Raw genomic sequence first — 24320 nt, 5'->3', positions numbered from 1 at the left:
GGTAGTGGCGAAATAGATTAGATTTGAGGTGAGAACCGATTGCACATATGTAGCATGACTAGCTCGATTCATCAACTCAGATTTCCATCATGGCAAATGATCAGCAACCTTCTTAATTAGAGGTTGTAACTGTGCCTTAGACAACTTCTTGATGGAAAGAGGGTGACCAAGATATTTGTAGGGAAACTCCTGAACTACACAGGGAAAGTGAGTCTAAACCACAGCCAAGTCTTCTTCTGAACATTGAATAGGTGAGACACTGCATTTTTGAATATTTGTTCTGAGCCCTAAAGATGCACCAAATAAACAGTGCATCCACCATTTGCAGGTCTGTGGTGACTGGGCGAAGGAACAGGACCACATCATCAGCATACAGGGAGACACGATGATGGATACTTCGAGTGGAAATTGGCTACAACAGCCCTTCAGTGCTCGCCTTTTCAATCAAGCTATTCAGGACATCCATTATAAGGATAAAAAGCATAGGAGAGAGTAGGTCGCCTTGCTGAAGTCCATGCTGGTGATATAAAACCTCCCTAGGGATCCCATTGAGTAGCACCCTAGTTGATGATGAGCCAAGCAAGCTACTGATCATATCTTGGCACTTGAGCCCAAAGCCCCTTCTCTGAAGAACCTCCAAAAGAAACGGCCAAGAAAACGAGTCGAAGGCTTTAAAAATATCCAGCTTCAATAGAATACCTGGCTGCTTTTGTTGATGTAAGAACCTGGCCATCTGCTGGACAAGAATGAAATTGTCATGTATACAACGCCCTTTCACGAAAGCACTTTGATTGGCTGACACAAGCTCGATGAGTTTCCCTGCCAAGCGGTTAGCCAACAGTTTTGTGACCAACTTAGCAAAACTGTGAATGAGACTAATTGGTCGAAAATCCTTAACCGAGGCATCATCTTTTTTGGGCAAGAGAGTTAGCATGCTGAGTTAAGAAGCTGCATGTTTCTAAAATTCCCACGCTGCACCGATGATATAGCTGCCATTAATCAGACTTGATAATTGGCCAGCACATCTTGTAGAAACACCCTGTGTATCCATCCGGACCTGGGGCCTTATTTGGAGGTAACTGCTTCATGGTGTTCCACACCTCATCCACAGTAAAAGGCAGTTCCAGGTTGGCAAGATCATGTTGTCTTAAATTGAGTCATCCAGGTTGATGGTCAGATCACGCTGGCCACTTGTGCCCAACAACTAATTGTAGAAATCAAAAATTGCTGCAGCCTTATCATCATGGCTAGTCAGCACCTGATCTTCTGCTATTATTTGTGAAATGAAATTTTTCCACTTCCTATGGCGAGCATGAGCATGGAACAGTGTTGTGTTAGCATCCCCATCCTTCAACCAGCTAATCCTTGACTTGACCCGAGCAATTGTTCTCTGCATAGAACTCAAAGCTAGGGAATGTTTTTTTAAAGAGTGCAACAACCAAAGCTCCCCCTCAGAGAGTTGTCGGCTGTCCTAAGCAATTTCAAGTTGATGGATAATTTCTCAAGCAATACCAAGTTGAGAACCAATATTTCCAATGCATTTTTTACTCCAACTTTGTAAACCACGGGTGAGCGATTTAAATTTTAGTGACAATGTCTCCAGAGGACAAGGCCTTGCTTCTACCGAACCCCAGGCCTGAGCGACCACCTCCTGGAATCCCTCTAGTTTAGGTCAAAATGATGCAAAGTGGAACTTACCCTTCCCAAGCAGCATGTCATTCAACCCTAGAATGAGAGGGCAATGATCCGAATCTAAAGAGACTGCACTTTGCAACAAGCAACTTGGAAATAATTTCTCCCATTCTATGGTAGAGAGAAACCGGTCCAGCCTACTAAGAGTGGGCGAATTACCACCACCACTCCATGTGAATTTGCGACCAATAAGGGGAAGTTTCTTGAGAGCCAAAACATCCAAAGCTCGTCGGAAACAACCCATCATAGCATGGTTGAGGTTTGCATCATTCTTATCTTCCTCCCTATAGATGAGATTGAAATCCCCGGCTACCATCCATGGGCCATGTCAGTGAGTGCGGATCAAGTGGAGTTCTTGCAAGAAATTGATCTTCTCTTCATTCCCCTACGGCTCATACACACAGGTGAGCCACCATGGTTCGCTATCAGTGGGAAGGAATTGGATAGAAGCATAGTAAGCATCCACCCGAAAATTCCTAGCAAGGCCAAGAGCTTGCTTCCATGCGACAAGTATCCCTCCACTAGCACCCACCGAAGGCACAAATACAAAGTGATGGAAATCTGGACCCAGAGTAGACAAAACAGACCACTAAAAAATACATTCCATCTTAGTTTCTTGAAGGCAAACTATATCAGCTCTATTGGACTGGACCAACACTCGAACAGAGTCTTGACGAGCTAAAGAATTCAGACCCCACACGTTCCAAACGAGAATCTTTGTAGGATCCATTAAACCGATGAGAAATAAGACGACCAGGATGCTGCTCAGGAGGAAGTTACCAGCACTCCAGGGCACTTGTAGCCCTCGGGAGGTGATTAGCCAAAGAGCACAGCGAGGGCCTGAACGTGAGACGCCGAGAAGGGGGTGCTAAAAAGTTTGGCGTAGTCATCCATTATCTTCTGATTGACATGCTCACATTCCAACTCAATACCAAGGGAGCGCATGACCGTCTTGCAAGAGCTGACATCTAGAATACCAGGGAGCTCAGCTTCCAACCCAGCCATCCTCCTGCTTCTACGAGGAACAGAGGTGGGGGAAGGAGCCCACGAATATCTCTTCAGCACGGTGGGCGGCTGGGGAATCAGGCCCTCTGTGTTCTTGGAGAGCTTGTCAATAAATGCTCTCTATGCAGTGGTCGCTGGAGAATCAGGGCACGGCCGTCGATGGGAGTAGACGCGGATCTCGGGTACTGACGGGTTCGCATCACCCAATGGCCGCGGAACGGCTGCTAGCCTAGCGGGGATGACCGGCGAACTCTGTGCCTCCTCCGTGTTGGAGCCGAGAGCACATGGCTCACGAGGACCATCTGCTAGGCTCGTTGTAGTTTTATTGGATAGGGCCTTCTCTGGTGAGACGCACAAACCAGTTGCTGAATCAAAGAGTTGGGCTTTTGGAAATTTGATAGAATCTAGCAATGGGCTTGCTCTGGCTTCACAAAATTGGGCCTCCGGTTCGTCAAACTTGGGTAGGCTTACTCTAGCGTCACAGATTTGGGCCTCCAGTACATCAGCCCCGGGTCAGACCAACCTGGCCTCCAGGCTTACAACCGCAGCTGTCGTATTGACATCAGGAGGTGAGTCCCGAGATGGATTCTTCGTCAGCCGCTCCTCGGGGCGCATGGAGTCCTCGGGCTGCCCCCGGCCTCGGACTCATGCACGGGCATCTCAGGACCAGCCGCAGCCACCAACACAGGAGTTGAGGAGGCCCATCCGTCATCCTAGCCACCGCAGGGAGATGAGCGATCCTCCTCGAAACCCACCGTGGCCGCCAGTGCAGGAGGCGAGGAGGCCCGTTCGTCATCACAGCCACCGCAGGGAGATGAGCGGTCTTCCTCGGAACCTGGTGTGGCTGCTGGCACAGGAGACAAGCGGGCCAACGTGCCAACAATGTCATCGCCAGAATTCGAGAAGTTCCGCAAGGGAACAATCAGGCCTAGCTTAGCACACACCGGTCCTTGTGCTAGCATGGCGCCCTCCTACGCCGCTGCAACCGGCGAGTTGTGCTGCTGTCTCCGCCGCCTACGACGACGACCACCGTCAGCTAGAGGCGAAGAAGAAGGGTGGTCCACCAGAGACTGCTGCTCTGCCACGACGATCGAAATGTCAATTCGGTAGATGAGAGAGCGCTTCGCCGGGAGCTCATCGCTGGCAACTGGCGGCTCCACGATCTCTAAATCTAACCCAGTAGGGACATGCTCCAACGAAGAACACCAAGTAGCCAGACGGAATACATCCCGCCGATCATGAGTATCCAGATAAAGTCCATTGATCCAACAAAAATCATTGAGGAGCTGCACTGCCGTCTCCAACTCCCAAGCATGGGTCGGGATTCCACGAAGCTCTAGCTCAACAGCGACAGGGAGGGTTGCCGTGCTGGAGTTGAGGAACCTTGACCAACACATGATGTGTAGGCGGTAGGAGGCGGAGATGATTGGCCGCCCTTCACCGTAGACCCTTCTCACCGACTTAGCATCCGGTAGGGTGAGTAGGAAACTTGCTGGGCCAAAACAACGAATGAAAATTTGTGCCTCATCGATCTCAAACTGTTGTGAGACTGTAGTGAGAATGGAGCTCGCTAAGCAATCCATACAGGTGCCAAACACTGAGATGACCAAGGCCCGTCCAAGATTAAATTCCCTCTGCGATATGCTGGCTGAACAATTAATGATTTTCCTAGGCCTCGCCACAGTGGTCCGACAATCATCGTCGCTTGAAGAGAAGGGAATCTCCACTGTGTCCTCACCTCACCTGTCGCTAGTGTCGGCCGGCAGGGCCTGGCCACCACCAGGAGCCCTATGGCGCCCCTAACTCTGGGCACGCCGTCGACGACCAGAAGTTCTAGCCCCTTCTGAAGCTTGGGCATTCACGGTGGCCGGGAGGGGAGTGTAGCAGCTCGAGAAGCTTGCACCAGCCGCCAGACCAAATGCCGGCTAGGAGAAGGCATCCGGATGTGACCTCGAAAGCTGACGCGGACAGCCGTACGAGCAATGCCCGACACTACGACAGGAGAAGCAACGAGGTCCTGAGCAGCAGTTCGCCGTGCGATGGTTAGGGGAGAGATAGTTGAAGCACCTACCCCGGAGGTCGTTGGGGACCAGTCGACGGGGCAGGCGTGCATGGCGAAGATGATTCTTGCGAGAACGACGACCCTCTGCCGTCCACCAGCCGTCGGCGTCAGGGCGCCGCACCGGAGACGGGCAGCCAACAGACTGGAGGACGACTTGAGGAGCACGGGGAACAGCCTGCGAGGTAGTAACCGAGACTCCCTAGGAAACAACGGCACCAGGGATCTGCGAGGTCACTGCCGAGGCTGCTCCTCGAAGAAGAACCTCCTTGAACGAAGGGGAGCCCTCGTCAAAGTCACTCGAGGAAGGTGAAGCATCCAGCCATCGCTAGACCTTGGAGCGACCTGTAGGGGTAGGATTTCCATAGACCAAAGGAGAGGGAGAGGCTGGGCTAGGGATTGCCGTGTCCGTGAGGGTGGCCGCCGTGCTCGGAGTAGGCAGCGGCGGGCGGCTGGTGGTGGGAGGGGAGGCGTCGGGGAGGTGGAGGGGTTGGGGGAGGGGAGCCATCTTCCCAAATTGAGGCAGGAAATGGATTTGTAATGTGTTGTAAACAATACCATCTTCTGCATGTTACTACATACAATTGGCAAGCGTCTTTCAGCAACCATGGGATATGTAACATTGTTGTTTTAACATAGATAACGAAATAGAAAGAGCATACTCTTTACAGATATCATATCTAGCAAGCCTTGAAAAGTTGAGCCCATTGCAATCCGTCATCTTGTTACTTTCTTATAGCTATATTTGGAACGAAATAGAACATCCAAATCACAACCAGGACAAGACATGCATTTAGATGCGTTGTCTAATTGATTTCGAGAAAATTTATAGCTTGATGGCCATTCGGAATGAATGCAGCCAGATCACAACAAGAACACATGGATTTAGGAGCGATGTCTAATTGACCTCTCAGAAAAATATGTTACACGGGATATGCATGTTTAACATTTTACAAATTCGCTAGAAAATCTTTAAGTCCACAACAACGACTGCAATTCTGTAGCCTGGAGAGTTCCTAAAACAATGCTCACGTCACAGTTCTTCCTTTTCCTTGATTCTTCTTAGTTAACATTTTTCATTACCCAGATTTATGCCAACCTTCAATTATCCTAATCAACGGACAATAGCGTCCACGTTAGTCTGAAGTTGCCTGCTGAATGCATTCAGATGTGTTCACTAGTCTCAATCAAGAGAAATTATGTCAAAAGAAAAAGTAATGGGCTTAATATGGGCCAAGCCCGAAAAATTCTAGTCTGAAATGAAAAGTGTTAGCAGGCTTAAAATGGCCCATGTGAAAATTTTGATGTTCAAGGTATGGCCAAAGCCCAAAATGGACTGCTTATTACATGTGCTATGTTGGTCCATTGGATATTTTATGACGTTATTTTGGTTTGATATTGACGAAAAACAAGCGTCATAGATCTATGACGAAATGAGTATTGTCGCAAAATCTATGATGAAAAACAACATATTCATCATAGAACATCATGTATAGGCAACGAATGAATTTTTGTCACGCAAGCGTCACAGATTATGCAATATGACGAAAAAACAAGTTTTTGTGACATAAATGGAATGTCATAGAAGGCCACATGTGTTGCAGTGAGCGTAAGTGCGGATCATGGAACAATGTGCCGTAACAGAGCTAGGTTGATAGAACAACAAATAAGAGATGTGAATGCTTCTTCCATTGTGCTATGTGACGGTGTGAGAGTTCCTTATTATCTGCGAGCAGGGGTGGATCTAGCTGTGGGGTGAGCGGGGCTCACGCCTCTCCATGATTTTTTAGGAAGAATGAAGAAGAAGAGAAAGGAGGGAAGGAGGAGGAAGAGGGAGCCCCTCCTAGGTTTACAGTCCACATCCGCCATTGTCTACGAGCATCGCTTGGTGCTTGGGCCATGTTTAGTTACTCCCAACTCCCAACTTTGACACTATGCAAAAAGAAGATTCCCCATCACATCAAACTTGCGGTACATGCATGGAGTACTAAATGTAGATGAAATTAAAAACTAATTGCACAGTTTTGTTGTACTTTGCGAGACGAATCTTTTGAGCCTAATTAGTCAATATTTGGACAATAATTCACAAATACAAACGAAACGCTACAGTGTGCTACAGTGCTGTAACAGTAATTTGGCACCTCCCAAATTCCCTAACTAAACAAGGCCTTGGTTCAGGTTGTGAATATTGTTAATTGGAGATGGATTATTGGACTGGATTAGATATAATTGGTACTATTTTCCTGTCAGAGTAATTCGTTATTATTTTGTTTCACATTTGAGAGACTTGAAGAGTTCTTTTAGTATTAGTTTCTAATTATGTACACAAAATGTCCTAAACAAAACATTGACAGCCCATGAGATCTTTTTAGTTCTATATATAGTTCTAGATTCAAGTTACACGAGATGCCATAAACAGTAGTGCTGGTACCAACTTCATTTAGAGCATCTTGTTTGGCTTCCAAAATTTGCCAAGCGAAAATCAAAACATGCTTAGGGATTTTGATTATCAGTTTGCTTGGCAAGTTACTAGAAAATTCTTGAAGCTCACAAGGAGAAAAAGTATTGATTGCCATATCTTGGTATTAAATCAAGTGAATACCAAAATTGTGTACTCTAACCTCTAAAGTTGGCAAGCCATGATTTTGGCTTGGCAAAAGTCGGAACAACCAAGCAGGCTCTTAATCCATTGATTGGCAAGCCAAAAAGGAGAGAGCAGTGGCGGATTGGGCCATGGCCCTAGTCTTGGCCCAGTTCGCCTTGGACTCGTTGTTCAGCCCAACCATAGCTGAAAGGAGATCACCCACTGTGCGGCCCTAGTCACTAGACCAGCCCTAGTCTTAGCCCAGTTGCGCTTTAGACTGTCTTGTTCGATGTACAGCCCACTCATAGTTCACTAGACCGGCCCACTTCCTCCCAGGGGACAACCGAGACACCTCAAGCGAAGTTGTTGGTCTTGCAATTTTTTTATTTTTTATTTTAGTATTTTGCAAAAATATATGGTCAAATAAAAAGTTGCAAATCTATACCTCCACTGCTGTTTCAGTGAACGGTAGCTCGTAGCAAGCTACCGCCAGTTGAATAGGTGGTAACTTCCCTCCTTTGGTCAATACACTTTCAAAAAATTATAACTAATTTATATTCAAAAAATCATAACTAATTCATATAAATTTGGATGGAGATAATTTTATATGAAAATTGTAGAACTCGATGAGATCTACAACTTTGTAGTTCAAACTTTTTTCATCTGGTATCATCTTTGTGCTCAAATAATCGACACAAGTTCAAACTTTTTTCTTGTGTCGATTATTTGAGCACAAAGATGATATCAAATGAAAAAAATTTGAACTACAAAGTTGTAAATTATCATCAAGAGCTACAATTTTTATATAAAACTTATTAGTTATGATTTTTTTGAATATATGCTGCCGATCTAAAATTTGAATTTTAGATCTGAAACTTATATCAATTATTTGAAGACCAAGATGACACCAAATGAAAAATGTTTGAACTACAAAGTTGTAGATCTCGTTAAGATCTATAATTTTTATATAAAGTTTATTTCCATCCGAGTTTATATGAATTATTTATATTTTTTGAAAGTGTACTACTCAGAGGAGGAAAGTTACCGCTAGTTCAACTAGCGGGTTTGCTATTTCAAACGGCGGTACATAGGCCATATATTTTTGTAAAATACTAAAATAAAAAATATAAAAATAAAATGGAAAGAGTATAAGCCTTGGAAAGTTGAGCCCATTTCAAGCCGTCGTCTTGTTGCTATTTTCTTTTAGCTATTTGGAACGAAATAGAACATCCAAATCACAGCAAGAATTCAGTTGCGTTGTCTAGTTGATTTCGAGAAAAATTATAGCTTGATAGCCATCCGGAATGAATGCATCCAAATCACAACAAGAACACATGGATTTAGGGTATGTCTAACTGATCTCTCAGAAAATATATAACACGGGGTAGGCATGTTTAACATTTTACAAATTCGCTCGAAACTCTATAAGTCCACTAGTAACTATCTCCGATAATCCTACAAAAATGCTCACGTTACAGTTCTTTCTTAGTTTGATTCTTCTTAATTAACATTTCATTACCCAGATATATGCCAACCATCCATTATCCTAATCAACGTAGTCAATGCAAATTTATCCAATTGAAAAATTCATCGTACTCGTAAAAATTTTCGTTTGTGCACTACAGAATGATTTCAGAGACGGTGCATTGCAACTCAGTCAAATCAGCATAGCGTCCACGTTAGTCTGAAGTCGCCTGCTGAATGCATTCAGATGTGTTCACTAGCCTCAATCAAGAAAAATTAGAGTCCAGACTGCCTGAAAAGTCACGCAGAAACATAAACAAAAACAGCAATTATTCCAGTAACCAGTTTCACACTTCCAATCCATCCAATATATAAGGCAGCCCTTGCAGCCAAATTATCACACAACACACAGCAAACACAACCAACACTGCAAACATAACAATAGCAGCGGGAAGCAACACTGCCTCCACGCATGGCCACCAGATCATCGCTTGCGCAACTGCTGCTCATAGCAGTAGCTGCTGCACAAATTGTTGGGTCACTCGCTGGTGGCATTTCCATATATTGGGGTCAGAATGGTGGCGAGGGCACACTGGCTGACACCTGCGCCACCGGCAACTACAAGTTTGTCAACTTAGCCTTCCTCGCAGCCTTTGGCAATGGCCAGCCCCCGGTGCTCAACCTGGCAGGCCACTGTGACCCGACCAGTGGTGGCTGCACCAGCCTGAGCGCCGACATCAAGTCATGCCAGAGCAATGGTGTCAAGGTTATGCTATCGATTGGTGGTGGTGCAGGCAGCTACTACCTGTCCTCGGCCGATGATGCCAAGAATGTGGCCACATACCTGTGGAACAACTTCTTAGGTGGGCAGTCCTCTTCTCGCCCCCTCGGTGATGCGGTTCTTGATGGCATAGACTTCGACATCGAGGGCGGCACCAACCAGCACTGGGATGATCTTGCAAGGTACTTGAAAGGTTACAGCAACTCTGCCAGGAGGGTGTACCTGACTGCTGCGCCTCAGTGCCCGTTTCCTGATGCCTGGGTCGGTGGAGCTCTCAACACCGGCCTGTTTGACTACGTCTGGGTGCAGTTCTACAACAACCCTCCCTGCCAGTACAGCTCAGGCAGCACCACTGACCTTGCAAGTGCATGGAAGCAGTGGCTGTCAATTCCGGCGAAGCAGATCTTTCTTGGCCTGCCAGCTTCACCTCAGGCAGCAGGAAGCGGGTTTATACCAGCTGATGATCTGAAGTCCCAGGTTCTACCATTGATCAAGAGCTCTGGAAAGTACGGTGGGATCATGCTGTGGTCCAAGTACTATGATGACCAAGATGGCTACAGTTCTTCAGTCAAGAGTGATGTTTAAGTGGGGATGCCTCTGGTGTAACGATTTCCTGTGTGCTTCTTGTGCTGTGTGAGCATTTCACCCTATGCTTTGTGAGTAGCTGTGTGTAATTGCAATAATTATTATTTGTGGATTGGATTGGACCTGCTATATCCATTGTTCTGGCTTCAAGAAATTCAAAACTACAAAACTATCTTGTATTTTATTTATTTCAATTGGAGGCTATTGGCTTTCATAAATGGCATCAAATTCTAATGCAAAAATGGCTGGTCCAAATTCAAATTAAACAAGTGTATTTGAATTTTAAGATCAAGTCACTGCCTAGAGAACTCTTGATTAGCAATAATTATAATATAACTTAAATAACTAGATGCTCAGATTAAGCTAATATGTGAAGACTTCAGGATTTAAGGCATATCAAAATAGCATAGCGAAACTGCATGCTACCTACATTACATTTCAGTTTCCTGCTGGCTAATGCCACACTACATACAGCTAACACAGGAACTAACGATAATGCTAGTTGGAGGGACAAAAGCACATACTTTGTCAAAGATATGTATATATATTCTACTTCTATCAAAGTGTCCAGACTGTCAAATGTAAAGTTTCCTGACTAAGGATAGCACTGCTAACCACCTTCTATAGAATGATCTACTTGTTGAGGTGTGATGGCTTCGAGCCAGTAGCAAGGTCAAATCCAGGAGGAATAAATACAACATCATCCCATTTTGAAGAGGAGTTATCCTGCAATATGCCTTAAATTTTAGAATGATTGCAGGGAAGTAAACAGAATATGACAGCTAAAGAATAACGAAACAATCCGTGAGTCACAAAATGTATGGTACATGCGGGTCACAAAGACATGGAAAGGTGTTCAAGTGTGCAATGTGCCAAGGACAAGCAAATGATACCAACTATTTTATGCAAAACTCAGGAGCAGAATGGGTCCAAATAATGATAAGTTCTGGGGAACTATACTAGTTTCAAGGTCAGTGTAACCAGATTTTGATATTTAAGGAATATGAGAAACTCAAACTTAAATTATGTTTTTGTGAGCTTAAGCATACCTTCATAGATTTGATGATATCTTCCAAAGAAGAAACCTGAAAAGTAGAGTGCGATATGCAATTTCAGTTTTCAGGTCTGCCACATTGAAGAAATAAGGTAACAAATAATGTAATACCTGAGTGTCACCAAGCCTAACAGCAGGATTAGGTTTTTGCTGATCACGAGAGGTCCGGTACAGTGAGTTATCCAAGTCCTCCTAAATATATGTTAGAGAAGAAATTCAAAATCAGAACAGGGTGACAGGTCAACGTTCAAGAGGGTAAAACTGAAAAAGAGATAAAGAAGATCCCCTAACCTTTCTGAAGAAAACTGGACGATATCTCTTGTTATCACTCATCAAGACCAAGCTCCTTGACTAAAAAGTATGTGGGTCACATGTCATGCACAAATATTTGAAGGAACACCAACCATAAAGAAACATGTTAATCGGTATAACTGAGCTTAGGAGCAAGTTGCAAAGGGGTTGATCAAAGCAAGCACCCCTCTTAATTTCAAAAGAGAAAAAATCAAAACAATGAAAGAGACAATATGATCAGAGGGGCTAGCAGGACAGAGATTTGTGATCAAAGTCATCAAGGGATAGAAAATCCGTATATGCACAGAAGAGTTACCTTACATATTGATTTTGTTGATCAAATGCTTCATTGTTATCTTATTTGTTTCTAAAAGAAGTATAATAAGTATACTTGTCTGCCATCACATTTGTCCTATCTTCAACATGAAAGTTATATCTTACTTTGTACACTATATGCTAAACTATTTGGCATAAATACTGCTGATAGAGACAGCAAAAAGTTACTCCAGATCAATACTACATCCATTTCTCTATCTGAATTCTGAAAATTATTGCAAACCAGGTGAAGTTATACTAACCTGAAAAACTGGAACTCCTGGAAATCCCTCTCTGGCATACAGCCCTTCATCTTGCATCAACTGCAAAGGTACAATGCCAACTTTTTATGTAGGTCATTATCATGTTTAAGATTCTTCAGAACAGGAGCTAAAATCATAATCCAGTAAGCAGTAGGCACTAAATTGTATCGCACCTAAGGCTCTACTAGTTTACTAGGCCACCATTGTGGAAATGAAAATTTGTCAAAGGGATTTGTGATATTGTCAGAAAGAGCCACAAGCTACCACAGGGTTTCTCCCAAACTAAGTTTTTTAGTGCTGTTATCACAAAATACCTGTTGCAGCAGTACAAGACAAGAATGACAGGACATGCCAGTCAACTAAACTTTGCTGTTGATAGCTGTTAAATTGTCGGTCACCTAGTTCCATTTCACACTTACTCAGAGGGAACTTTAGTCATTGAAGAAAGCACCAATAAAGATTATCAAATATCATGGATAAGCCTTTGAATAATACTGTATATACTCTATACAGGAATTTGCATGAACAAGCAGTCAAGCACGATTTGTTGTCAAGATAACTCATGTTGTCTATTTTTAAAATTGTGCAGATTATTTTTTTTTGAAAAAAATGCAGGATATACAAGAAAGCAATAGAATTCTACAACGAACAAACGATATCTTTTTCTCAGATAATCATTTATTTGTCACATGTAAAACCATCTATAAGAAAAGATTTTCACCTTAATTGCATTAGCCACCTGAGATGAATCAGGGAGGAATCTAAATGCCACACCATCAGACTTTAGTTGGATGACCTGAAAATAAAAGACATATTAAAATAAAGCAACACACAAATTCAGTTTAGGAGAACTGCAACAAATTTTGAAGTATCAAGACAAATGGCAAAGATGCATCCTCTCAATAAATTTGTAGCAGTAGTAAGGACAACATAGTTTAGCTTCAAAACACTTACTTCCTGAGGAGAAGATGTGAGACACCAGCCAATGATTATGTACAACTACAAACAGGCATATGATACCTCGGTAGAGGACATATTGATGGGTTCTTATACCAGGGGTACCCCCCGGGAAGGGATTTAAGGCAACCACACGTAAAAAAGGCCAAAGGCCCGACAGCAAGAAACACATTGAAGGAGGCCCATGTAACGACACAGCCCACCTCCCGACCTCCCCTGGTCGGGAGATGAAGAGTGCGACCCAGAGCACCAGCTGGCTCGGGGAAGGGGCCCACAAGGGGCCCGCTGTGCCTCGCCTGCCCCCTGACGGAGGGAAACCAGGGCTGTAATGGGAGCATTAAATACGGGTCGTGGCCTCCTTGACCGCACTCACGCAGGAATGTGACCAGGCGAAGGGAGCCGACATTTAGCCAGGGGGTCCAAGGGTGAGGCTACACCCTTCGGACCGCCCAGGACGACCTGCGGGATGAGGCCACGTGGCCCGTACACGCTCATGCGCCCTGACATCATCATCTCCCTCCCCGCCATGATGACCCGTCGCAGTCAAGGCTAGGCCGCCACGCCAGGTCTGGTATGGGCCCACAGACGAGGCGGGACCTAGCGTCAGGCATCGTGGCGTAGATTGGCCGAGAACACATTGGAGAGGTTGGGGAAAGCCGGGGAAAGCGGCACGCCTCGCCCTGGCTGATGGCCTGTGACCTACCTACTTACGCCAGGTACGGACATCAGCCATAGCTTCCGTCCTGTTCACTGCCACGGGGTTGGCAAACGGGATGGGAGCGTGCCGTGGAGCTGGTCAGGCTGTGCGTAAGCGGCCCAAGCTGCACAGGAACCACCGTACAAAGCGTGCAAGGTCCACGATCGACAAGAGAACAGGACAAGGGAGACCCATGACGCAGTATGGAGCTAGGCCTCTCTAACCATAGCACGCCCCCCGACCTTTAGGGTCGGGGAACCCCCTCCTTTCTCCAAACGATGTCTCCCGGTCCCTGGCCTATATAAGGGGAACCGGGCCTTCATTCACGCTCTCTCGCATCCATTCACACACACACACACCCACGCATTGCACGAACGCTTGCTTGCAAGCACCCTATTGTAAGCCCAGTGCACTCGATCCAAGGAACACGACTCTTGCCGAAACTGAATGTAGGGACCTTCCCGAACCAGTATAATTCCTTGCCTCTTGTGTGCTAGCCATTGGAAGTGAGGAGAGCGCAGCGTACGATCACTAGTCGGTGGTACAAAACACCGACACATATGCAGTTCAGTGAATTTACAAACTTTTTTTTACCAATATTGTGGATGTTTGACCTATAAATTACTACAGCTAATTGCAAGATTTCAGCACCACAAGTAGACTGGGCTCAATGGCTCATGGACAGCTAGACATTGACTTTGTGATACTAAAATATTTTTGAAATCGGGTAAAAGAAAGCTTTCATATTATGGGTAACCCGCAACCTCACCTTACAATTAGGTGAGCAACTAAAATGAAGTCCATCTCTGTAAGCATCTCATAGAAGAAATATTCTATGAACCATGAACGTGCAATTTGTTTATGTTTAAGACTTGAGAGTGAACTCCCAAATATATCAGCAAGTGACCTCTAACCACACAACATACCACTATTATCATGAACACATCACCAGCACCACAGCACTGCTGACATGTAGGTGCTTTCAGGAAATAAGAGCCATAACATTTGGAAGCACATTATCAAATGATAGGACATCTCTAAATGCAAGAACAAACGAGGTACATTGGCAGATCAGAACTTAATATGCGCCCGAAGACGCTATTGAGGCAACACGGTTCAGGCATTCCGTCGAACAACTTCAGGGCGCATGGTTATACAACATGATTTGAACATGCATATGACACCAACCCAAAAGAAAAGATGATCACCTAATCTGCAGAGACTAAAAGAACCTGCAGCACATCGTCTCACAGGCATTCCAAAGCGAGTTAAAAGCAGCAATCGGACCTTGTTGAGCGCGACGGGCACGACGCTGGAACCGGCGCGCATGTCGCCCTCCATCTGCTCCAGCAGCGCGTCGGCATCCTCCTTCCGGAAGCATAGCAGGCCGAGCGCTGGAGGCTGCCGCGCGCCATCGCCCCCTTGCCCTCCCTCGCGGGAGGACGACACGAGCACGAACTCCTGGGCGGCGTTGGCGAGCGCGTACACGGGTACCCCGGCGAGCCGCTCCTCGATCTCGGTTACCCGGAGGGCCGTGGAGGCGGAGGCCGTGGCCGAAGCCGAGGAGGGCGAGGGGATGCGTGCCCAGGGCGGCGGCGGCGGGAGGGCCCGGGGGAGGGAGGAGAGGAAGGAGGTGAGGTGGGCTTGGATGGGGACGAAGGGATTGGGGATGCGGGGGCTAGGATTGGGGTTTGGGTCGGAGGTGCCGTCGGCGGCGGTGGGGTTCTTGAACCATGGGAACTGGAATTGGAAAGGCATGGCGACGGCCGACGGCGGTGGGAGACGGCAGGGGTGAGCAAGCGAAGGGGAGCACAGAGCACTGCTGGCCTGCTGCCGGGGAAGAAGACGAGCGCAAGGGTTTTGGGGGCCAGTTGTCCTTGATGGGCTTAATTCGAGGCAATGTGTTGGCCCATTTTATTCCAAAGCAAATACTTTGGGCCTATAGACCCAAGCAAAGTTGAATCTTAATCGAAATTTCGTGATGCAATAGTTTTCTATTTGGATTTTTTTATACCTTGCGAATTAAGTTTCATGTCCTTTGATTTTTGGTAGCCTTTTCTTTTTTAGAAAATATTTTTGGCTAAATTTATTTGTATTAAAGTAAAGTGGGAGTTTATTTTTGGCATTTTTCTAGAGGACAAGTGCCTTTTGAAATATTATTCTGAATATGAATTGGAATGATCAAACTAGAACTTGGAAAATACTCTCAGCTTGAAAACTAGAACTTCAAATTTAATATGTAACTTTTAATTCGAATATTCATATTGGCAAATAAAACTCCTGACTCAAACTTCAAAACTTTTGTGGCAATAAAGATAAATATGCATAAAAATAACTTATGACCACAATCCCTCCTTATCTCTTTTATTAGGACATATTTAGACTTTATTAAATATAAATTGACAAGATTAGGGAAATAATTAAGCAAATTGTTTGCATGTTTATATTAAAAAAATGTTCCAATAAATCCATATGTCACAAGTTTGTGATATCAATTTTGTAGCAATCGATAATATCGTTAGATAAGTCAATTGTGAAGCTATACTTTTCCTATTCAATAGTTATATTAGGATAGCAAGTGAAATGTATAGATACAATCCTTTGGTTGAATAATTTGAAGAATCCAAATCTAAGGGTTTGCTTGGTAGTTTTCCCAAAGATACTCCTGTCTCCTAGAATGATTCTAGTGGGGAGTAGCCCTGCCAAACTGCATTGTCCATGAAGCAATCCTAGAGTGATTCGGTTAAATTGATTCTTTGATAAGATGCTCGAAGCAATAAAGTCCAGCTTCTTGGGATTTACTTGCTCCAGGGAGTTTGTTCAAGAGAATAACTAGCAATAAATAAGAAAAATGATGCAAAGGTATCACTGGTGACACAAAGAGCAAAGGAGGGGCGCGTCGGCCGGTGATGAGAAAAATGAGAGGAGCCCTATGGGGAACAAGAAGGCATAAATGTGTCAAAAATGGAGGGGCTATGGAGCTCGCCTGGTGGTCAATGACAGTCAACAGTTCCATGTGATCGGTGGCCGGGCATGGTGTGTGATGATGGCTAGCGTCGGAGATCTAAGGGTTGAGATCGTCAAGGACATTGGAAGCTACGAGAGAGAAGCATCGGTATATGAAATAGACCAAGTATATAGAAGGTCGAACTTGAAGTTAGCTACCTTCCGATTCATTTCCAGCTCAACTGTGGATGAGCCAAATAGAATGAAATGAATCGAACCCAATTCAATTCCCCAAATTTTGGGTCAAATTATGTTATCAAATGTTACATGTACAAGTGTGTTTTCCGAATATATAATATGAGGCCAACCTTCAAGAGTTTTCTTCAGTACAAGATGACAACCAAACATCCGAAATGGATTTAGTCCATTACATTTCCGTAAAGCCTGTCCTTTTATCAGATTTAAATCTTTTATCAGACCAAATGGGACCTTAGAGCAACTTAAGAATCTTGTAAGCAAATTAATTAAGTAGTAGTTGTATTGGGTGGGGGGCAATATACAGCAGCCTGTCCTTTTATCAGATTTAAATATTTTATTATGATGTAGTGCGGCCCGAGCAGATCAAATCTTTCTGACATATATACATTGTGCAATACAAAGTTTCACGCAGTTTTTGGACATTTGCGAGTATCAAATCTGGATTGAAGTAAAATAGGATATCTTGTCCATCATGAGTAGCACATCCTGGACCTGACAGGCATTTTGCTGCTTAGTACTAATAGTATCTTACATGATCTCCATCCAATTCACACTAGCTATCTGGAAAGCTGGAGTAAAACAAGATTGTAATTAAAGTGAACTTTTGCTTTCTCTCTCTCTCTTAGTGATGCTCGTAACTCGTAAGAAGCAAATAATCCTCTGCCGACCTAATTCCTCCATAGACATCCCTGCACTAAAGGCTGGGCAGCTTTCCTTGACGAATTCATCTGGAGATTAAAGCATACTATCCTGGTAAACACTCCATTTCGAGCTCGATATCTCCAAGCAAACGGCAGATCGTGCTGGGACGATCAATCGGTTGTGCTGAACGATAGGGACAGCCATATGTAGCAGAAATATCTTATGAACAAAAAGCAAGCAAAAAGTCACACAAAACAATCTGCCGACCTCTTCGTATAGTAGTGCCTGCCACAGCTGCTATATATGTGCTTGCGCACTAGCTTATATGGCATGCCACGCCGCAAAGTGCAGTTCTTGGTCACCAAAGAAAATTGTTCTTTTTTGACAATAGCATGCGATAGATTTGCTTTTATGTATTTTCTTCCCTCTACTTTTGTATTGAAAAAGAACGATTCATGGTTGCACTTTCAGAGCGAGTGATTGCATGAACTGAGAAATGGGAACATGCAAGTGACTCAGTTTGCAGAGGTTCTAGCAAGCCTGGTTGAATTACCCACCTGCATCTTTAGCAATACCAAATTAAATGCCTTGGCTAATTTGTTTCTAGAATATAATCTGGTATAAACTGTCATGTAAACATAACATAAACAGTTATTGGCAGGTAAATATGTCCATTGGGACGGAAATGGTCCCTCAAATTATTTTTAAATAAATTCTAGGTTAAGAAATAACAAATACAGCCTAAATAATTTGACGTAGAATTTAGCATGGAAAAATTGTGTACAGGAGAGTCCACAACAACTTCTTATTAAAGCAACACTGAGAAGTGTGGGAAATCCCAATGGTTCCTGTACAAACTATTGTTTATTTAGATAACGAAATAATACACAAAAAGTTTACTATGATGAATGCACGGATAACTTCAATTGTTTTCTTCTGACTAAGACCAGAATGACTTTTGTACATGGCGTACTGATGGCTTGTACAATCTAGCGCTTCTTGATTAATTTCTTCTTAGGATACAGCTTTGGTTGGTATACTAAGATACATTAAAAACAACGATCCCTTGGTTACATATTTGCCTCATAAAACGAAAAGAATCACAGTTCTGTAATTGGTCATTGGACCAGAATATAGCTGAGATACCTTTTTGTTGATGGTCCTCTTAATTTACTTACATTTTTACAACTTTTTCCAGTACTCGTGGAACACCAGCGATCGAAACTGGTGAGCTCTACTATTGCAATATGAACTCTTATCCTATATCAATTGTGATGTTCCGATTTGCTGTATGTATTTTTATTTTGTGCAGTTGTTGAAATATTGCCTCGCATGAATTCGAAACGGAAGAAAGTATTTTGCAATGTCTATGTAAAATGCTATAAGCACGCGAATGCTAATCCTACGATGATGTAATTTGAATAACATATTGTAGAAGCGCACATGCTTAATAAGCTACACAGTTAATAACACAGCTTTGCCAGGAACAAGATCATATATATCCATTTTGTGCACTGACACTATAAGGTCGTACAAAGTTACCGACACTCACTAACAATAATACTGATCATGACAACAGACGTGTAGACACACACTTGCATGGATCAAGCTGATGAGCTGAAACGAGCACACACTGAGCATATAACTCACACGCACACCACACGCTCTCACACAGAAAATAGAACAAGCCATCAAGGAGAGCACACAGGGCCTTTCATGCGCTCCACTTATTTAGTTAGCCATATGGAATAACAACTCCTGGCTGCTTCCATGTACGTGTGATTATTCATGCAGCTCATCGATCACGAGCAGTTGCCGGGCATGGTGAGGCCGCACTTGCCCGGCAGCGCCATGGCACGGCTTGGGTCGATGTGGTAGATCCTCATCCATATGCCGGCGACGCCCCGGTAGCGGCAGATGCATCCCAGGTCGGCCTTACCAAGGGCGGCGCAGCACTCCGCCGACGGGCTGTCAGTCGGGTCATTCACGGCCGCCGCCGGCTGGCACAGCTTGAAGTCCTCGTTCGCCATGCCGCAGATGGCGTGGGCGCCCTCCATTGTGGCGAGGGCCACCAAGGCAATGAGCAGTCCGGCTAATGCCTGTTCCTTCACCATTGGATCTAATGTTTTCTTTTTGCTAGAGTTGGTGACTCGACTGTTTTGAGTTTTTGGCTGCTCTATGTTTTGCTTGAGCTGGTGTGGGGAGAGAGTTTGGTGTGAGGTCCTATTTATAGGAGCACAGTGTGGGACATGGTGCACTCATGCACTTGTATATATTGCTAAAATTGTCACAAGATATATTTCTTTGATCTATGTGTGATTCCCAGCTGTACACAAGTAACAAGTTCTGTGTCAGCATAAAGAAGAAGTGGTAGATAATGTGGTCCTTGGTTTTTTCATCACCAGCATAATTTCAGCATGCCTTCTTAATTTGCATTGGGTAAACCGGAACCCTATATGCTACTAACCAGTAACCACACAACTGGATTTGCCATTTGATAAAATTCGAAGACAATAAATCATCACCCACACACAAATAACAAACCATCATGAGAAGTCAGAAGTCAGTGTGTATCCATATTGGTATTTATGACTGATATTTGGAAGGCTAAGGAGCGAGGGAACAGGCTTGATCAAGGTGATTTTTTGTCAAAAAGAAAATTTAAATAAAATAGCCAGTCCAATGACTGATGAAGAGTATTACCAGCTTAATTGGAAAACGAGTAAACGACCAGGAAATGTTGGCTTGCAACTGGATAAGGGCTGCTGAAAATAAGCTTTTGCCTAGACAGAGTATACCATCGGTAAGGTGTCTAAGCATTTTATCCTATCAAAAGCCAGTGTGAAATTACTATATGGTGCTATAGTTTTTGTCATATAATATAAGATGTACCAATGAAAATTAGCAATCACATTCATTCCCTGGTTGTTTTTGTCGATACACCACTGCTCCATACAAATTTTAGTATGAAATGAGTATATTCTATCATTCCTTCCAGTTCCATGCGTCATATAATTTAATGAGCGCTAAATGAAATGCTTTCAAAATACAATAGCATTGATTTGCAGGAATTTAGGAGAGCTCTCTGTGAACTGGAAAAGAAGTTAAATTACAGTGTTGATATCTGTCCATCTTAAATGTACCCCATCGAATTCAGTAGTGCCGTTGGGTTGGGTAGGCGGCCATGATCTAGTATTGACATGGATATAGTTCAGATTTCACTGGTCATGCGTGATAGCATTTGAGGATCAGGACATGAAAAGCTGGATGCAGATATAGACAGGCACTACTTTATTTTTTTTGTCTATACAAAGAGTCTATGTCTATAGTAATTTTCTTCCGAGTGCAGGCTACCTTAATTTTGATGTTAATTACTGAACCCGGATGATTTTGTTAATTCACTGTTAATGGCTAAATTATCACAATAATTACTGTAAGAAAATGGTCATGAGGATGTCGGATGATGATATTCTTCCCTTTCCCCATTGTTAAAACTAAAAGTAATACTCTAGATTCACTAGTAGAGAATTGGTTTTCGATCCGACCCCTTTTGTCCCGGTTTAAAGTTGGCCCGGGACAAAAGGGGGTGCGCCGGGGTGGGGAAAATTGGAGGGGAGCATTACTCCCGGTTGGTAATTGCAACCGGGACTAAAGGCCCCCCTTTAGTCCCGGTTGCAACAGCTAGCTGGGGGGCGTCGGTGGCAGGACCCTTTTATCCCGGTTGGAGGATCCAACCGGGACTAAACTTCCAACCGGGACAAAAGGTGTTTCCTTTTGTCTCGGTTGGAGTTTTTAACCGGGATAAAAACTCATCCCCCACTATATCCCGAGACAGAGACTTTCTTCTTCCTCCAGTCCGAGCCAGTCCAGCACATTGATAGAGAGCTGAGCTTCACCTACTCTCCGGTGGTGCCAAAGCAAGGGAGGTGCTGCCCGAAGTTTTTTCCCTCATTTTCGTGGGAATTTGACTCAGCCAACACAAGTGTTGCGAAGGTTTGCTACTTCATCCTCGTGTTATGCTTTGATTTATGCTTTGGAGATGGAAAGATTATTTGCTACAATGTGATGATGAAGTAGAAAAATGGAGAGGTATTTTGAGCTAGAATGTGAGGGAGATTGATGTGACATATATAGTATGCATTATTTCAGTGGTTTAAAAATGATGCTACCTTGTCTAGACGGTTTATCTTATCAAATTCAATATGGTTTTTTAAATCCATATACTTGTTGAACTTGCATACCGTGTTCATTTCGGCGAGAATGTTCTCCGTCGAGCAGCAACGTATGTCAAGAAGGAGGTTCGATTCTACGAGAAAGAGTGGATACGGACATCGTGACCGTGTCCCCTTTTCCGTAGCATCTAACCTCTTTCATGACGAAGTGCGGTGCCGCCCAGCTGAGGACATCCTCGCGAAATGAACACGGTCTTCAAGTTCAACAACTTCTGTAGTGGTAATGAAAGAATTTTTGTACATAGATGACTTCTGCTACTTGTTGAACTTGCATACCGTGTTCATTTCTGCTAAGATGTTCTCCGCCGAGTAGCAACGTATGTCAAGAAGGAGGTTCGATTCTACGAGAAAGAGTGGATACGGACATCGTGACCGTGTCCCCTTTTCCGTAGCATCTAACCTCTTTCATGACAAAGTGCGGTTCCGCCCAGCTGAGGACATCCTCGCGAAATGAACACGGTCTTCAAGTTCAACAACTTCTGTAGTGGTAAGGAAAGAATTTTTGTACATAGATGACTTCTGCTACTTGTTGAACTTGCATACCGTGTTCATCTCTCCGAGGATGTTTTCCGCCGAGCAGCAACGTATGTCAAGAAGGAGGTTCGATTCTACGAGAAAGAGTGGATACGGACATCGTGACCGTGTCCCCTTTTCCGTAGCATCTAACCTCTTTCATGACGAATACCGGTGCCGCCCAGTTGAGGACATCCTCGCGAGATGATCACGGTCTTCAAGTTGAACAACTTATGTAGTGTTAAGCTAATATTTTTTGTACATAGATGGCTTCTGCTACTGGAGGAAGTGGCGATGGTGGGGGCGATCGTGGTTCCTATTATGGCAAGGTTCCAATCATAGTTGGCCCTCAGCATAAGCCGAAGAAAAAGAGCGCGCTGGAAAAGGTAATGCTTCGTTATTTCCAAGGATGTTTAAAGTCCTCCTTGATAATAACCAGTGGATGGCTTGTTGTATTGTATCATGTTGTTTGGGACTTTAATTTAAATATGTGTATTTGGATCTTCATGTTGTTGTATTGTTCCGTGTTGTTTGGATCTTTAATCGATTTTCACGCGTAATCCATTGTCAAGTGTAATCCATTTTCATGCGTAATACGATGCAGATGGACCGGCAATGGATGTATAATGCAGACAGGCGGAGCAAGGCGTTTATTGATGGCTTGCATTATTTTCTCGAAGTGGCAAAAGCGAACAAGCCAGAGAATGGGTTCGTATGTTGTCCATGCTTCCAATGCAATAACAGGAAGAAATATTCAAAGGATTCCTGGGGGACTATTCATAGCCACTTGTTTAAATACGGTTTCATGCCTAACTATTTGGTTTGGACCAAGCACGGTGAACTAGGGGTTGTAATGGAAGATGGCGAGGAGGAGGAGGAAGATGACACCATTCCGGACTGGGTTGCAGGCCAAGCTTTTGCAGGTACTACAATGGGCGAGGCTGATGAAGATGAGTTTGCAGAAAATGACCCTACTGATGACCTTGGTCAGGTGATACGAGATGCATACAGAGATTGCGAAACTGAGAAGGAAGCAGCAAAGTTGCAGCGCATGATAGATGATCACCAAAAATTGTTGTACCCAGGTTGCCAGCAGGGCCATAAAAAACTAGGTACGACACTAGAATTTGTGCAATGGAAGGCAAAAAATGGTGTGTCCGATAAGGCATTTCAGGGGATGTTGAACATTGTCAAGAAGATTCTCCCCGAGAATAATGAATTACCGTCCACAACATATGAAGCTAAACAGATTATTTGCCCTCTCGGATTGGATGTTCAGAAGATACACGCATGCCCTAATGACTGTATCCTCTATCGTGGTGATGAATACGAGAAATTGGATGCTTGTCCCGTCTGTGAAGCCCTGCGGTATAAGATCAGGCGAGATGATCCTGGTGATGTCGAGGGGCAGTCTCCCAAGACTTTGAAAGTGAAGCAAGGAACATAAGGTTTGGTTTAAGCACTGATGGATTCAATCCATTCGGTGAGTTGAGTAGTGGTCATAGTACTTGGCCTGTGACCCTTTGTATGTTCAACCTTCCTCCTTGGCTGTGCCTGAAGCGGAAGTTCATTATGATGCCGGCGCTTATCCAAGGCCCAAAACAACCCGGCAACGACATTGACGTGTACCTAAGGCCGTTGGTTGATGACCTTTTACAGCTCTGGAAGGAAGAAGGTGTACATGTGTGGGATGAGGATAGGCAAGAGATCTTTAATCTACGAGCACTGTTGTTCATAACCATCAACGATTGGCCTGCATTGAGTAACCTTTCAGGACAGACAAATAAGGGATATCGGGCATGCACCCACTGTTTAGACGACACAGACAGCATGTACTTGAAGCACTGTAAGAAGGTCGTCTATATGGGTCATCGTTGATTTCTCCCTGCTCACCACCAGCTGAGAAAGAGCGGGATGCATTTCAAAGGGGCGCCAGACCATCGTAAAAAACCTGCACACCGTAATGGAAAGCGTGTGTTCGA

The 24320-nt window shown here is 44.2% G+C and overlaps 3 protein-coding genes across 3 annotated transcripts; 1 reads left to right on the top strand and 2 right to left on the bottom strand.

Annotated features, from left to right (window-relative positions):
* Window positions 1–9144: 9144 nt before the first annotated feature.
* LOC101765881 (acidic endochitinase) lies at window positions 9145–10424 on the top strand. The gene has a single exon (XM_004955923.3). The coding sequence runs from the start codon at window positions 9277–9279 to the stop codon at window positions 10168–10170; it is 894 nt and encodes a 297-aa protein (XP_004955980.1). The 5' UTR covers window positions 9145–9276; the 3' UTR covers window positions 10171–10424.
* Window positions 10425–10534: 110 nt separating this feature from the next.
* LOC101765472 (protein TIC 22-like, chloroplastic) lies at window positions 10535–15600 on the bottom strand. The gene is made up of 7 exons (XM_004955922.2): window positions 15035–15600; window positions 12815–12889; window positions 12094–12153; window positions 11516–11575; window positions 11336–11416; window positions 11220–11255; window positions 10535–10896 (listed from the first exon to the last, which is right to left on the bottom strand). The coding sequence occupies exons 1-7, from the start codon at window positions 15503–15505 to the stop codon at window positions 10804–10806; spliced, it is 876 nt and encodes a 291-aa protein (XP_004955979.1). The 5' UTR covers window positions 15506–15600; the 3' UTR covers window positions 10535–10803.
* Window positions 15601–19090: 3490 nt separating this feature from the next.
* Window positions 19091–19786, bottom strand: LOC101765079 (putative lipid-transfer protein DIR1). The gene has a single exon (XM_004955921.2). The coding sequence runs from the start codon at window positions 19705–19707 to the stop codon at window positions 19396–19398; it is 312 nt and encodes a 103-aa protein (XP_004955978.1). The 5' UTR covers window positions 19708–19786; the 3' UTR covers window positions 19091–19395.
* Between the last annotated feature and the right edge of the window lie 4534 nt (window positions 19787–24320).

This window comes from Setaria italica, chromosome II (assembly GCF_000263155.2).
Source record: "Setaria italica strain Yugu1 chromosome II, Setaria_italica_v2.0, whole genome shotgun sequence".
Lineage (NCBI taxonomy): Eukaryota > Viridiplantae > Streptophyta > Magnoliopsida > Poales > Poaceae > Setaria > Setaria italica.
This window is presented reverse-complemented; position numbering and strand designations above follow the sequence as displayed.